The following is a 12,293-nucleotide window of genomic DNA, read 5'->3' as shown; positions in this document are numbered from 1 at the left end:
CTTCCGAAATCAGATTTATGACTTCATTACATCTATCCCTTCATTCCTCATTCATTCCTCTGTTCTTTGGACCAAAGGGGCCAGTGGGGGAGCAGAGATATTTGTGGAGACAGGCTGTGTTATCAAGACAGACTACAACTCTAATGCTTAGGCCTTATTCCAGGTGTGATGGATTCACACACATTACATGGAATTGTACACTGGACAGTCTCTCCTTTGAGCAAGTGCCCCCCAGAAAGCCAAGTATGATATTTGTAAATAACAACAACTACAACAATAGTAGTAGTAGTAGTAGTAATAACAACAACAGAATTGGAAGGACTTTGGAGGTCTTCTAGTCGAGGAGGAGGAGGAGGAGGAGGAGGAGGAGCAACAACAAAGATATTGACAAAATTGAACGGGTCCAAAGACGGGCTACAAGAATGGTGGAAGGTCTTAAGGATAAAACGTATCAGGAAAGACTTCATGAACTCCATCTGTAGAGTCTTGAGGACAGAAGGAAAAGGGGGGACATGATCAAACATTTAAATATGTTAAAGGGTTAAATAAGGTTCAGGAGAGAAGTGTTTTTAATAGGAAAGTGAACACAAGAACAAGGGGACACAATCTGAAGTTAGTTGGGGGAAAGATCAAAAGCAACGTGAGAAAATATTATTTCACTGAAAGAGTAGTAGATGCTTGGAACAAACTTCCAGCAGACCTGGTTGGTAAATCCACAGTAACTGAATTTAAACATGCCTGGGATAAACATATATCAATTGTAAGATAAAATACAGGAAATAGTATAAGGGCAGACTAGATGGACCATGAGGTCTTTTTCTGCCGTCAGTCTTCTATGTTTCTATGTTTCTAACAACAGCAGCAGCAGCACAGGTCTACAAAAATATCTTTTTGTAATCATTGCTTGTACTTTTCTGAATCATTTTTTGGTTCTGATTTAAAAAATGTACCGTATATAGTTTTTCTGTAGCAGGTATGGTTTCCACGCAGCGGCATCATTCTTATAAGGTATAGGAAATATACCGGCGACATTAAGAAAACAGTAACATAGATGTGGAAAAAAATATCTTTTTGTAATCATCGCAGTTGACCTTGTACTTTTCTGAATCATTTTTTGGTTCTGATTTCAAAAATGTACATTGTTTTTCTGTAGCAGGTATAGTTTCCATGCAGCAGCATCATTCTTATAAGGTATAGGAAATATACTGGTGACATTAAGAAAACAGTAAATACCACATACATTGAAAATTTAGAAATAACATCATAACAAAAATGCTTCTATACCAGAAACTTTGTGTGATAGAGCAAAATGAAGCATATTTTTGGAATCGGCACATCAAATTACATAAAACAAACATATTACCTTTGCTGATGATTTTTGTGTGTGTGTGTTGACCAGTGTAATAATAAAGGCAGGCTAGAAATAAATAAACGAATTATAAATATCAAGTTGCGCAAACGGGATCCGAGGCCGAATTCATCGAGGTCAACACCTATTCTGGGCATCAGCGCGAGGTTACCACGTCTCATTTTATTTATTGTACTTAATTTATTGGACTTTTATCGACATAGCGCAATTACCTCCTTTTCTTCATATGGACTAGAAAACCTGAGCCTAGTTTTGCTTTGTTTCTTTTTTCATATAAACCTTCTCCCTGTGCAGAGCTGTAACTCTCTTTTTTTCCTTTCCACCCACAGTTTGTCGAGGGATGCTGTGTGGCTTCGGCGCTGTCTGCGAAAAGAATCCCGCGGACCCTTCCCAAGGGGTATGCGTTTGTAAGAAGGCCACCTGCCCTTCGGTGGTGGCCCCGGTCTGCGGTTCGGATTACTCGACCTACAGTAACGAATGTGAGCTGGAGAAAGCCCAGTGCAACCAGCAGCGTCGCATTAAAGTCATGAGTAAAGGGGCTTGTGGTAAGTGTGTGGCTAGTCTCCACATTTCATCCATCCCACCTTGGATCTCAAATTCCTCTCCTCCTTCTCCTCATCCATTTCCTTCTCCTGTTTCTCTTCCACCTTCTCCTCCTTCTCCTTATTCCTTATTCTTCTCCTCTTCTTCCTTCTTCTTTTTCCTCTTCTTCTTCTTCCTCCTCTTTTCCTTCTCCTCCTTCTCCTCATCCATTTCCTTCTCCTATTTCTCTTCTACCTTCTCCTCCTTCTCCTTATTTCTTATTCTCCTCCTCCTCCTCTTCTCCTCCTCCTCCTTTATCTCCTTCTCCTATTTCTCTTCCACCTTCTCCATCTTCTTCCTCTTCCTTCTTCAGATAAATTTTCTCACAGTTAGAACAATTAATCAGTGGAACAGCTTGCCACCAAAAGTTCTGGGTGTTCCATTACTGGAGGCTTTTAAGAAGATGTTAGATAACCGTCTGTCTGAAGTAGTGTAGGTTTTCCTGCCTAAGCAGGGGGTTGGACTAGAAGACCTCCAAGGCCTCTTTCAGCTCTGTTATTTTAGCTTTTTTCCCCCCTATCTAAAGAAAAAATGAAAATGAACACACAAAGGAGGGGGGAAAGGAAAATAAAACAAAAATAAGCGATGCAGAATACCAGTAAGTGGACAAAGCAGTGAACAAGATTGTATAATGGAGCAATCAATATATCACTGTTTGGAAAAATTATTCCTAACAAACCCCAGAAGTAAATCAAGTTATTTTCACAAGGACCTTAGAAGTAGTTTTTAAAAAATAACCAATAATTTTTTTTTTTTTTTTAAAAAGAAGAAGTAGTTTTGAGTGCTCAGAGTCAAAAGAACATTTTGTTGTTTGTTAGCCTCCCACCCGAAAATAGGGGAATTTTGTTTTTTTAAAATAACTAAACATTTAAGTTTCCAACTTCCCCTTTGCGGGACTCCAGGTAATGTATAATGTCAGCCTTTCTTGGTGAGAAATAGGCTGGTTGACTTAATCACCTCTTCATCGCACTCTCACAAGATAGCAGGCTGTGATTTTTCCCAAGTCCACTTTTGCACCTGGAGCGAGTGAATTTTTCTGGAGAAGGCCTCATAAGCGAGGCTAATGAACCCTCCGTGCTAGCAAGGCACATACCCACGCGGAGGCAAGGAACTGTGCAAATGAAAACACCCCTCTCTGCTTTTTTCCCCAAGTAAATTAACTTGACCTTTCCCCCCACCCTCCTTCCCTCTCTAATGGAGAAGTTGCTGCTTTTAGTGATGTATCTCTGCTTTCTGGACTCCTGCAGAGAGCTTGGTAGAAGAGGAGAGAGAGGGAGAGAGAGAGAGAGTGGGAGAGAGAGAAAGAAACACACACAGAGGGGAGGAATGGAGAAAAAGAAAACACACACAGAGAGAGAAACGAAGGAAAAGATAGCAAGAGACAGTAAGACAAGAGAGGGGGGAGTGAAACAGAGGGGGAAAGGGAGTGAGAGGAAGAGAAAGAGGGAGAGAGAGAAACAGACAGTGAAGCAGAGAGGGGGAAGATAAAGAGAGGGGGAGGAAGGGAGAAACAGAGAGAGAAACAGAGGGAGAAACAGACAGAGAGGGAGGAAGGGAAAGAGAGAAAAAACAGAGAGAGGGGAAAGCAAAGAAAGAGAGGGAGAAACAGAGACAGAGAGGTGAGGCAGGAAGAGAGATAGGTGAAGAGAAAGAGAGGGAGAAACAGAGAGAGAAAAACAGAGGGGGGAGATAAAGAGAGGGCGAGGGAGAAACAGAGGAAGAGAGAGAGAGGGAGGGAGGGAGAAAGAGATAAACAGATAAACAGAGAGAAAGAGGGCGAAACAGAAACGGGGGAGAAAAAGACAGGGAGGGAGAAAGTGCGAGAAAGAGAGAGGGAGGGAGAAACAGAGAGAGAGAGGAAAGAAGAGATAGAAACAGAGAGAGGGAGAGGAATAAAGAGAGGGAGAAACAGAGGCAGAGAGAGAGGTAGGAAGGGAGAGAGAAAGAGAGAGGAGGGGATGTGTCATCCTTATTTATTTAAACTAATGAACAATGGGAACTTGCGGGGCTTGTGAGCAGGTGGGAAAGGTCCTAATGAAGGAAGGGGTAATTAAATAAATAACAGACCTTATAAGTAAGATACTGTCCCCATCTTAGAGCAGCCGGCAGCCTCTTAATGTCTCTCTCTAATTACATTGTGCTGATGGGACATTAAGGCCATTCTCCTCGTTGCCGGTCCAATCTCATTCCCTCTTTGCTCGATGAACTCGACGGGTGAAGCAATGCCCAGAGTTTCCGTGGAAACAAAACTTAATCCTACGGGGCCATGCTTCAAATAGTTGAGAGGTTTTCGGCATGGCAAATCTTCCCCATTACTGCTGTAGAGATTCTCAGTCTTCCTTCCTTCCTTCGTCCTTCTCTTCCCCCTTCCTTCCTTCCTTCCCTCCTTCGTCTTTCTCTTCCCCTTCCTTCCTCCTTCTCCTCTCCTTCCTTCCTTCCTCCCTCCCTTCTTTCTTTCCTTCCTTCCTTCCTCCCTCCTTATCCTCCCCTTCCTCCTTCCTTCCTTCCTCCTTCTCCTCCCCTTCCTCCTTTCCTTCCTTCCTTCCTTCCTTCCTTCCTCCCTCCCTTTCTTCTTTCTTTTGAAGACGTTCCCTCCCCATCACATTTTACCCACCTTTGACGCCCAGGGTTCCCGCTCACCAGGTCGGCTCTTCTCCCCCTCTCCTTCAGGTTCGAAGGACCCCTGCGCGGAGGTGGTCTGCAGCTTCGGCAGCACCTGCGTGCGGTCCACGGACGGGCAGTCAGCCAAATGTATCTGCATGTCGTTTTGCGGCGGCCTCCCCGAAAACACCGTGTGCGCCAGCGATGGCAAGGACTACCGCAGCGAGTGCCACCTGAACCGGCACGCCTGCGACAAGCAGGAAAACATCTTCAAGAAGTTTGATGGGCCGTGCGGTAAGAATCCCCCTCTGTGGAGAAGAATCGGGGGGGGGGGGGGCGGAAGCAGTCCTCTGATTTTGGTGTTTTTTTCCCCAGCAGACGTTTCATCACCTATCCCGGAAATGTCACCACTGTGTAGGGGAGTGTTGAGTCCATTCCAGGCACAATGAAGCTGTTAGAGCTTGAACCTCACATTTCACAGTCTCAAAATGGGTGAACAGTGTAGTCAGGTGGTGAGGAAAGCAAGTAGGATGCTTGGCTGCATAGCTAGAGGTCTAACAAGCAGGAAGAGGGAGATTGTGATCCCGCTGTATAGAGCTCTGGTGAGACCCCATTTGGGATACGGTGCCCAGTTCTGGAGACCTCACCTACAAAAAGACATGGATGAAATTGAACAGGTCCAAAGACGGGCTACAAAAACGGTAGACGGTCTTAAGCATAAAACCTAACAGGAAAGACTTCATGAACTGAGTCTGTATAGTCTGAAGGGAAAGGGGGGACACAATGGAAACATTTAAATATGTTAAAAGGTTAAATAAGGTCCAGGAGGGAAGTGTTTTTAATAGGAAAGTGAACATAAGAACAAAGGGGCACAATCTGAGTTTAGTTGGGGGAAAGATCAGAAGCAACGTGAGAATATATTATTTGATTGAAAAGGTAGTAGATGCTTGGAACAAACTTCCAGCAGACGTGATTGGTAAATCCACAGTAACTGAATTTAAACATGCCTGGGATAAACATACAGTGGTACCTCTACCTAAGAACGCCTCTACTTATGAACTTTTCTAGATAAGAACCGGGTGTTCAAGATTTTTTTGCCTCTTCTCAAGAACCATTTTCCACTTACAAACCTGAGCCTCCGAAACTGTAACCGGAAAGGCAGAGAGAAACCTCCATGGGGCCTCTCTAGGAATCTCCTGGGAAGAAACAGGGCCAGAAAAGACAGGGAGAAGGCTCCATGGGGCCTCTCTAGGAATCTCCTGGGAGGAAACAGGGATGGAAAAGGCAGGGAGAAACCGCCACGTGGCCTCTCTAGTAATCTCCTTAATCTTTTAAAGAACCTGGTCACCGAACGAATTAAGTTCATAAGTAGAGATATCACTGTATATCCATCCTAAGATAAAATACAGGAAATAGTATAAGGGCAGACTAGATGGACCATGAGGTCTTTTTCTGCCATCAAATCTTCTGTTTCTATGTCCTGCTATCTGCAAAGTCACCGAACCTCTCACGATTGCAGCAAACTCACAAATGAGGTTTTGTGCAATGACTGCATTCTCCAATGCATCTGGAAGGAGAGTCCACGTGGGTTATACTCGAGTCTTATTGGTAGGGACTGAGTATAGATTTACATATTAATTAATGCTTATGACGTGCCGCCCCCTAGCTGCCCCAGAGGCTCAGTTTTAAAAAACTCAGTCAAGGAAAGGGACTCTGAGTTTTTCCTAACCCTTCCTCAGGACCTCTGGTCTGTACCGCCCCCACTGAGGTTGGACTCCACGATGGACGACTCTCAGCTGATGGAAGAGGGTAGCAACCAGGATAATGATCTCTCAGATGATGAGGGCAATTTTCCTGAGCAGCCGGCCTTCGTTGGACTATTTAAGCCAGCCTTATTCAGAATTCTGCTACACAAGGCAAAACAAGCACTCGAACTGCAAGGTTCCACTAAACCATTGGAAGCGGCAAACATCACTAGAACGTCAGCTACCCTGACTAAAGAGCCTCCCAAGGAATCAGACCATATACCATCGTCCAAGATATTTTTGGAGAACATTAAATGCCCGTGACAGCACCCAGCGACAGCACAGGGGCCATCCATGATGGAGCGGAGACAGCCTTGCAATTCCTGCCTATTGATAAACCGGTAGTCACATTAGTGTACACAGCCCTGGTACCATCAGAATCAGCAGACAGCCTGAAACCAGAGGACAGGAGGGCCGAAACCTTACTACGTAAGGCACATCAAATGTCGGCAGGGGCACTATGAGCCACGTCAGCGGCATCATTTTTCAATAGAGCGTCCATAATGTGGATCCAGGAAGTACAATCCAGACTGGGTCCTGAGGACGGCAAGCTGAGACGGGACCTGAGCAAGTTACTGGAAGCAGCCGAGTTTTCCGCTGATGCTACCCTGAATGCAGCAAAGTTCTCATCTAGGGGAATGGCGTCTACATTGTCATCGTGCCATTTATTGTGGCTTAGAAATTGGCAGGCAGATCCCAAATCAAAATGGCATCTGGCTTCTTCTCCATTTCAAGGGGAGAGGCTTTTCGGAGAAGTACTGGACCCTGTGCTGGTGGAAGATAAAGATAAAAGGAAGGTCCTCCCAAGGACCTATAGGCGCCAGGATCGTCGGAGTACTCCCTATTTTCGTAGACAGCCCTTTCGGTGGGAGTCTTCCTCTGGTGCGACCCGGCCGGCAAGGTCGTATGGATGGGGTCAGTTCAACCAAATGCCCTACAGAGGTGATAGGACATATTTTCAGGACAGAAATAGGGGCTTCCAACAACCCAAGCATTCCTACAGAGGATCCAACCAGAGGAATTTTAGTTGTTCCAAATGACGCTGCAGGCACGAACCCCTTAGGAGGCAGACTTCAATTCTTCAGCGCCTCCTGGGGAGTTACATCCTCAGATGCATGGGTCTTCTCCACGGTGTCTCAAGGCCTGTGTTTGGAATTTTTCCAGCAGCCACCGAACAGGTTTCTTTCCTGCCCTCTGATCTGCGACCATTCCAAGAGAGACCTGCTGAACCAGGAAATATCACACCCCTTGAAAATATAAGCTATAGAGGGATGGAGGGAACCGGATTCTACTCCACGGTATTCATCATTCCCAAACCATCGGGGGGGGGGGTGCAGGCTAATACTTAACTTAAAGCAGTTGAACCTTTTAATACGCTACAGAAGGTTCAAAATGCACTCCCTCCGATCCATACTGGAGTCAGTCCATACCCAGGACCTTCTCACATCGGTGGATTTGAAGGAGGCATATCTGCACGTCCCTATTCACAGGGAGCATCGACAGTACCTCCACTTTTGTGTGGAGGAAAGATACTTCCAGTACTGTGCAATGCCGTTTGGCCTCTGCTCAGCCCCATGCACCTTTACGAAGCTCCTGGACACCCTGACAGCCAACCTACGTTCTCGGTCTGTCTGGGTATTGGCCTATCTAGATGACATTATAGTTCTATCGAGAATTCCAGCAAGGGCTCTGCAGGATCTGCAGGCAACCATTCGGCTTTTGGAGGACCATGGGTTCACCATCAGCGTTCCAAAAAGTCACCTGGAACCTACCACCAGACTATTGCACCTAGGATCAACCATAGACACTACTACCAGTATGGTGTATCTTTCACCGGAGAGACAACCAAACAGACGAAAGCTAGTAATCACCCTACAAGGTCAACGCAGGGTATCTCTAGCCTTTCTGTCCAAACTACTAGGGACCCTGGTCTCTTGCATCGGCATTGTTCCTTGGGCACATTACCACATTCGTCCCTTACAGTGGCTGCTTCTTCTCTACCAAAAAAGGAGGATCAGCCATTCGCACAAGCAGGTGACTTTGAGGAGAGAGGTTCGTTCTTCCCTCAAGTGGTGGACGTCCACAGCCCTATCCCAGGGCTCTCCCTTTCGTCACCACGAACCTACCATCCTTACGACAGATGCCAGTCTTACTGGTTGGGGAGGACATATCAGTTCCCATGTGACACAAGGTCTCTGGTCTTGGAAGGACCTAACCCCGACCAATATCAACATCTTGGAGCTCAGAGCAGTTCGGCTCACCTTGCTCGATTTTGCACCATTAGTAGAGGGCAAAAACGTACTAGTCTTAACGGACAATGTAGCAACCAAGGCCCACCTGAATCATCAGGGAGGGACGAGGTCACACAGGTTAATGGAGGAAACGATGGCTCTGTTCAATTGGGCAGAAATGCATCTGGCTTCACTAAAGGCAGAACACATTGCGGGCACATCCAACATACAGGCAGATTGGTTGAGCCGGGCATCGCTACACCCTGGGGAGTGGCATTTGGACCCAGACATTTTCTTACAAATTGCCAAATGTTTTGGAGAGCCAGAGGTGGACCTCTTCACAACACACCTCAATACCCAACTCCCCAGATTCTATTCGCGGTTCCCAACGCCGGGAGCCAAAGAGATTGATGCATTACACCTGCCATGGCTCCAAGCTCTCCTCTATCCCTTCCCGCCAACGAGACTCATATCAAGGGTGATTCTCAAGATCATCTCCGAGCAAGCCGAGGTACTATTAGTAGCACCACATTGGCCACATCGTCCCTGGTTCTCCGACCTCATGGGTCTGTCAATATCACCCACGTGGAGGATTCCCGATCGACAGGTCTCCCTCAGCCAGGGGGTCATAGCACATCTGGACCCTCAATGTTTCCAGTTAACCGTCTGGCACTTGAAGGGGATAGACAAAGATGCCACAGATTACCACACAAGATCATTTCCACAATCCAAGCGGCCAGGAGGCCTTCCACGACGAGGGTTTACCAGTCAACCTGGGCCGCATTTGTGACCTTCTGCTCCAGGAGAGACATCCAACTGCAATGCGCCTTGCTGATTCGAATTTTGGAATTTCTCCAGAACAGCTTAGACAAGGGCTTAGCGCCTAACACATTAAAGAGACAGGTGGCCGCCCTCTCAACCGTCTTAAGGACTGAGTAGGGTGGCTCCCTAGCACATCACCCATGGATCAAAGACTTCTTAAGAGGGGCCTCCAACACTCACTTGCCACCGGTGCATCGGTTCCCAACCTGGGACCTGTCATTGGTCCTTCGGGCTCTCACTGGTCCTCCATTTGAGCCACTTAGGATGGTTTCTTTGAGACTTCTCTCCCTTAAAACGGCATTCTTAGTGGCAATTATCTCTGCTCGACGCGTGTCAGAGCTGGCGGCTCTCTCCGTTCGTCCGGATCTCTGCACCTTCCACTCGGACAGAGTTGTCCTGCATCTGGACCCAATGTTCATCCCTAAGGTGAACACTTAGTTCCATAGATCACAGGAGCTTCTACTTCCGGATTTTTGTACGCACGGCAGCCACCAGTCAGAACTGAGGTGGCACAAGGTTGACGTGCGTAGAGCACTTAAGATTTATGTCAGATGAACCAAGACACTCAGGAAAATGGAGGCCCTGTTTATTTCATTTGACAAACATAGGATGGGCCTCAAAGTGTCATCACGGACTATTAGTCGTTGGATCAGAATGTGTATCTCGGAGGCTTACGGGGCACGCTCGTGTCCTCCTCCAGATGGAATTACTGGACATTTGACACAAAGTGCGGCCACCTCGGCTGCGTGGTCCAGGCTTCCATGGAGGACATATGCAGGGCAGCCACGTGGTCTGCTCCACTGACATTCGTAAAGTACTACAAACTTGATACCTTTGCCTCGGCAGAGGCGTCCTTTGGGAGAAGAGTTCTGCAGAAGGTGTGCGTGCCCACTACGCCCCTGGTCCAGCCTTCTCCCTCCCTTACTAGTTGAACTTGGGCATATCCCACGTGGACTCTCCTTCCAGATGCATTGGAGAAGAACTGTTGGACCTACCTGAACGGTCTTCTCGATGCACTGGAAGGAGAGTCCAAACCCACCCGGCCTTTGGCCCAGGGGCGTCGAAATTTCGACAGTTAGGTTAATAGTTACAGTTATTAAGTTGGGCTATTATTATGTTTAATAAAATTTACATTTCCTTATTACTCTCTTCATTTTTTAAAACTGAGCCTCTGGGGCAGCTAGGAGGCGGTACGTCATTAGCATTAATTAATATGTAAATCCAAACTCAGACCCTACCAATAAGACTCGAGTATAACCCACTTGGACTCTCCTTCCAGTGCATCGAGAAGACCGTTCAGGTAGGTTCAACGGATCTTCTACCCCAGTGCAGGCAATGAAAACTGCAGAGATTTGGGGCTTTTATTTTTTTAAAGTATTTAATTGGGACTTGCATGAATCTCAGCTGGAGTGTGTTGTGGGTCTTTGGCACCCACAGGCGTTGTCTTGTCACCCTCTGGCAGTTTTAGGTGTTGGAGGAAAATGTGTGTTCTTCCAAAGCTGGGTATAGGCTTTGTTGATTTATCGGAATAAAAATGCCTTTTTTCCTCTCTCAAACCTCCTCTATGTTCAAATGTTCTCCATTATCACTAATTTGGGACATATATATAACTTGGGGGTCCTCCCTCCCTCCCTCATTTCTTTCTTTTTTTTCTTTCTTTTCCTTCCTTCCTTCCTTCTCCCTTTCTTCTTCCTTCCTTCCTTTCCCCTTGCTCTCTCCCTCTTCTCCCTTCCTTCCTCCCTCCCTCCCTCCTTCCTTCCCTCTCTCATTCCCTTTTTTCTTCCTTCCTTCTCTCCCTCCCTCTATTTCCTTTCTTTTATATTATATTAAATATATTATATTTATCAGACTTGTATGCTGCCCCTCACTGGGGACCCGGGACAGCTTCTTTCTTTCCTTTTTTCTTTCTTTCTTTCTTTCTTTCTTTCTTTCTTTCTTTCTTTCTTCCTTTCATTCCTTTTTCTTTCTTTCTTCCTTCCTTCCTCCTTTGTACCTCCCTCCCTCTTTCTTTCTTTTTTCCTTCCTTCCTTCCTTTCTTTCTTTCCTCCTTTGTACCTCCCTCCCTCCCTCTTTCTTTCTTTCTTCCACAAAAGCCCACTGGAATCCGAGTGCATGCCTCTGATCTCGCTCTTAACGCTTTCTGCAGGGGTTAAGGTATCGTTTGTTTTCTCTTCTCCCCACCCCGCAAACCGAAACACACACACACGCACACACACACACACCTCTTCAGTCTCCATGGTGACATGTTAATCTATTGTCCCTCTTGATCTGATACAGAGATGTAGGTGTTCCACAGCACCGCGTGGGGATGGATTTAAGGAGGGGAACCCCAAACGTATTCTGTTTCCCCTCAAATAAGACCTCCCTTGATAATAAGCCCAGTCGCGCTTTTGAGTGCATGGCAATAAGGCCAAAGCGCTTATTTCAGGGTTCAAAAAAATATAAGACAGGGTCTTATTTTGGGAAAAACATGATAGATAGATAGATAGATAGATAGATAGATAGATAGATAGATAGATAGATAGATAGATAGATAGATAGATAGGATAGATACCCTATTTCCCCCCAAATGAGACCTCCCCTGATAATAAGCCCAATCGGGCTTTTGAGTGCATGGCAATAAGGCCAAGTGCTTATTTCAGGGTTCAAAAAAATATAAAACAGGTCTTATTTTGGGGGGAAGGAAGGAAGGAAAGAAGAAAGGAAGGAGGGAGGGAGATGGATGGAGATAGATAGATAGATAGATAGATTAGATTAGATAGATAGATAGATAGATAGATAGATAGATAGATAGATAGATAGATAGATAGATAGATACTCTGTTTCCCCCCAAATAAGGCATCCCCTAATAATAAGCCCAATCGGGCTTTTGAGTGCATAAAG

General features: G+C 46.0%; 1 protein-coding gene across 1 annotated transcript in view; it reads left to right on the top strand.

Moving 5' to 3' along the window:
• Nucleotides 1-12,293, top strand: part of AGRN (agrin) — a 286,746-nt gene that overhangs the window by 170,367 nt on the left and 104,086 nt on the right. The window contains exons 4-5 of the mRNA XM_070759241.1: nt 1,699-1,914; nt 4,622-4,846. Of these exons, the coding sequence (XP_070615342.1) occupies nt 1,699-1,914; nt 4,622-4,846 (441 nt within the window). The remainder of the gene's footprint in view (nt 1-1,698; nt 1,915-4,621; nt 4,847-12,293) is intronic.

Source organism: Erythrolamprus reginae, chromosome 8 (genome assembly GCF_031021105.1).
Source record: "Erythrolamprus reginae isolate rEryReg1 chromosome 8, rEryReg1.hap1, whole genome shotgun sequence".
Taxonomy (NCBI): domain Eukaryota; kingdom Metazoa; phylum Chordata; class Lepidosauria; order Squamata; family Dipsadidae; genus Erythrolamprus; species Erythrolamprus reginae.
The sequence above is the reverse complement of the archived record's forward strand: the minus strand, read 5'-3'. Positions and strand labels throughout refer to the sequence as shown.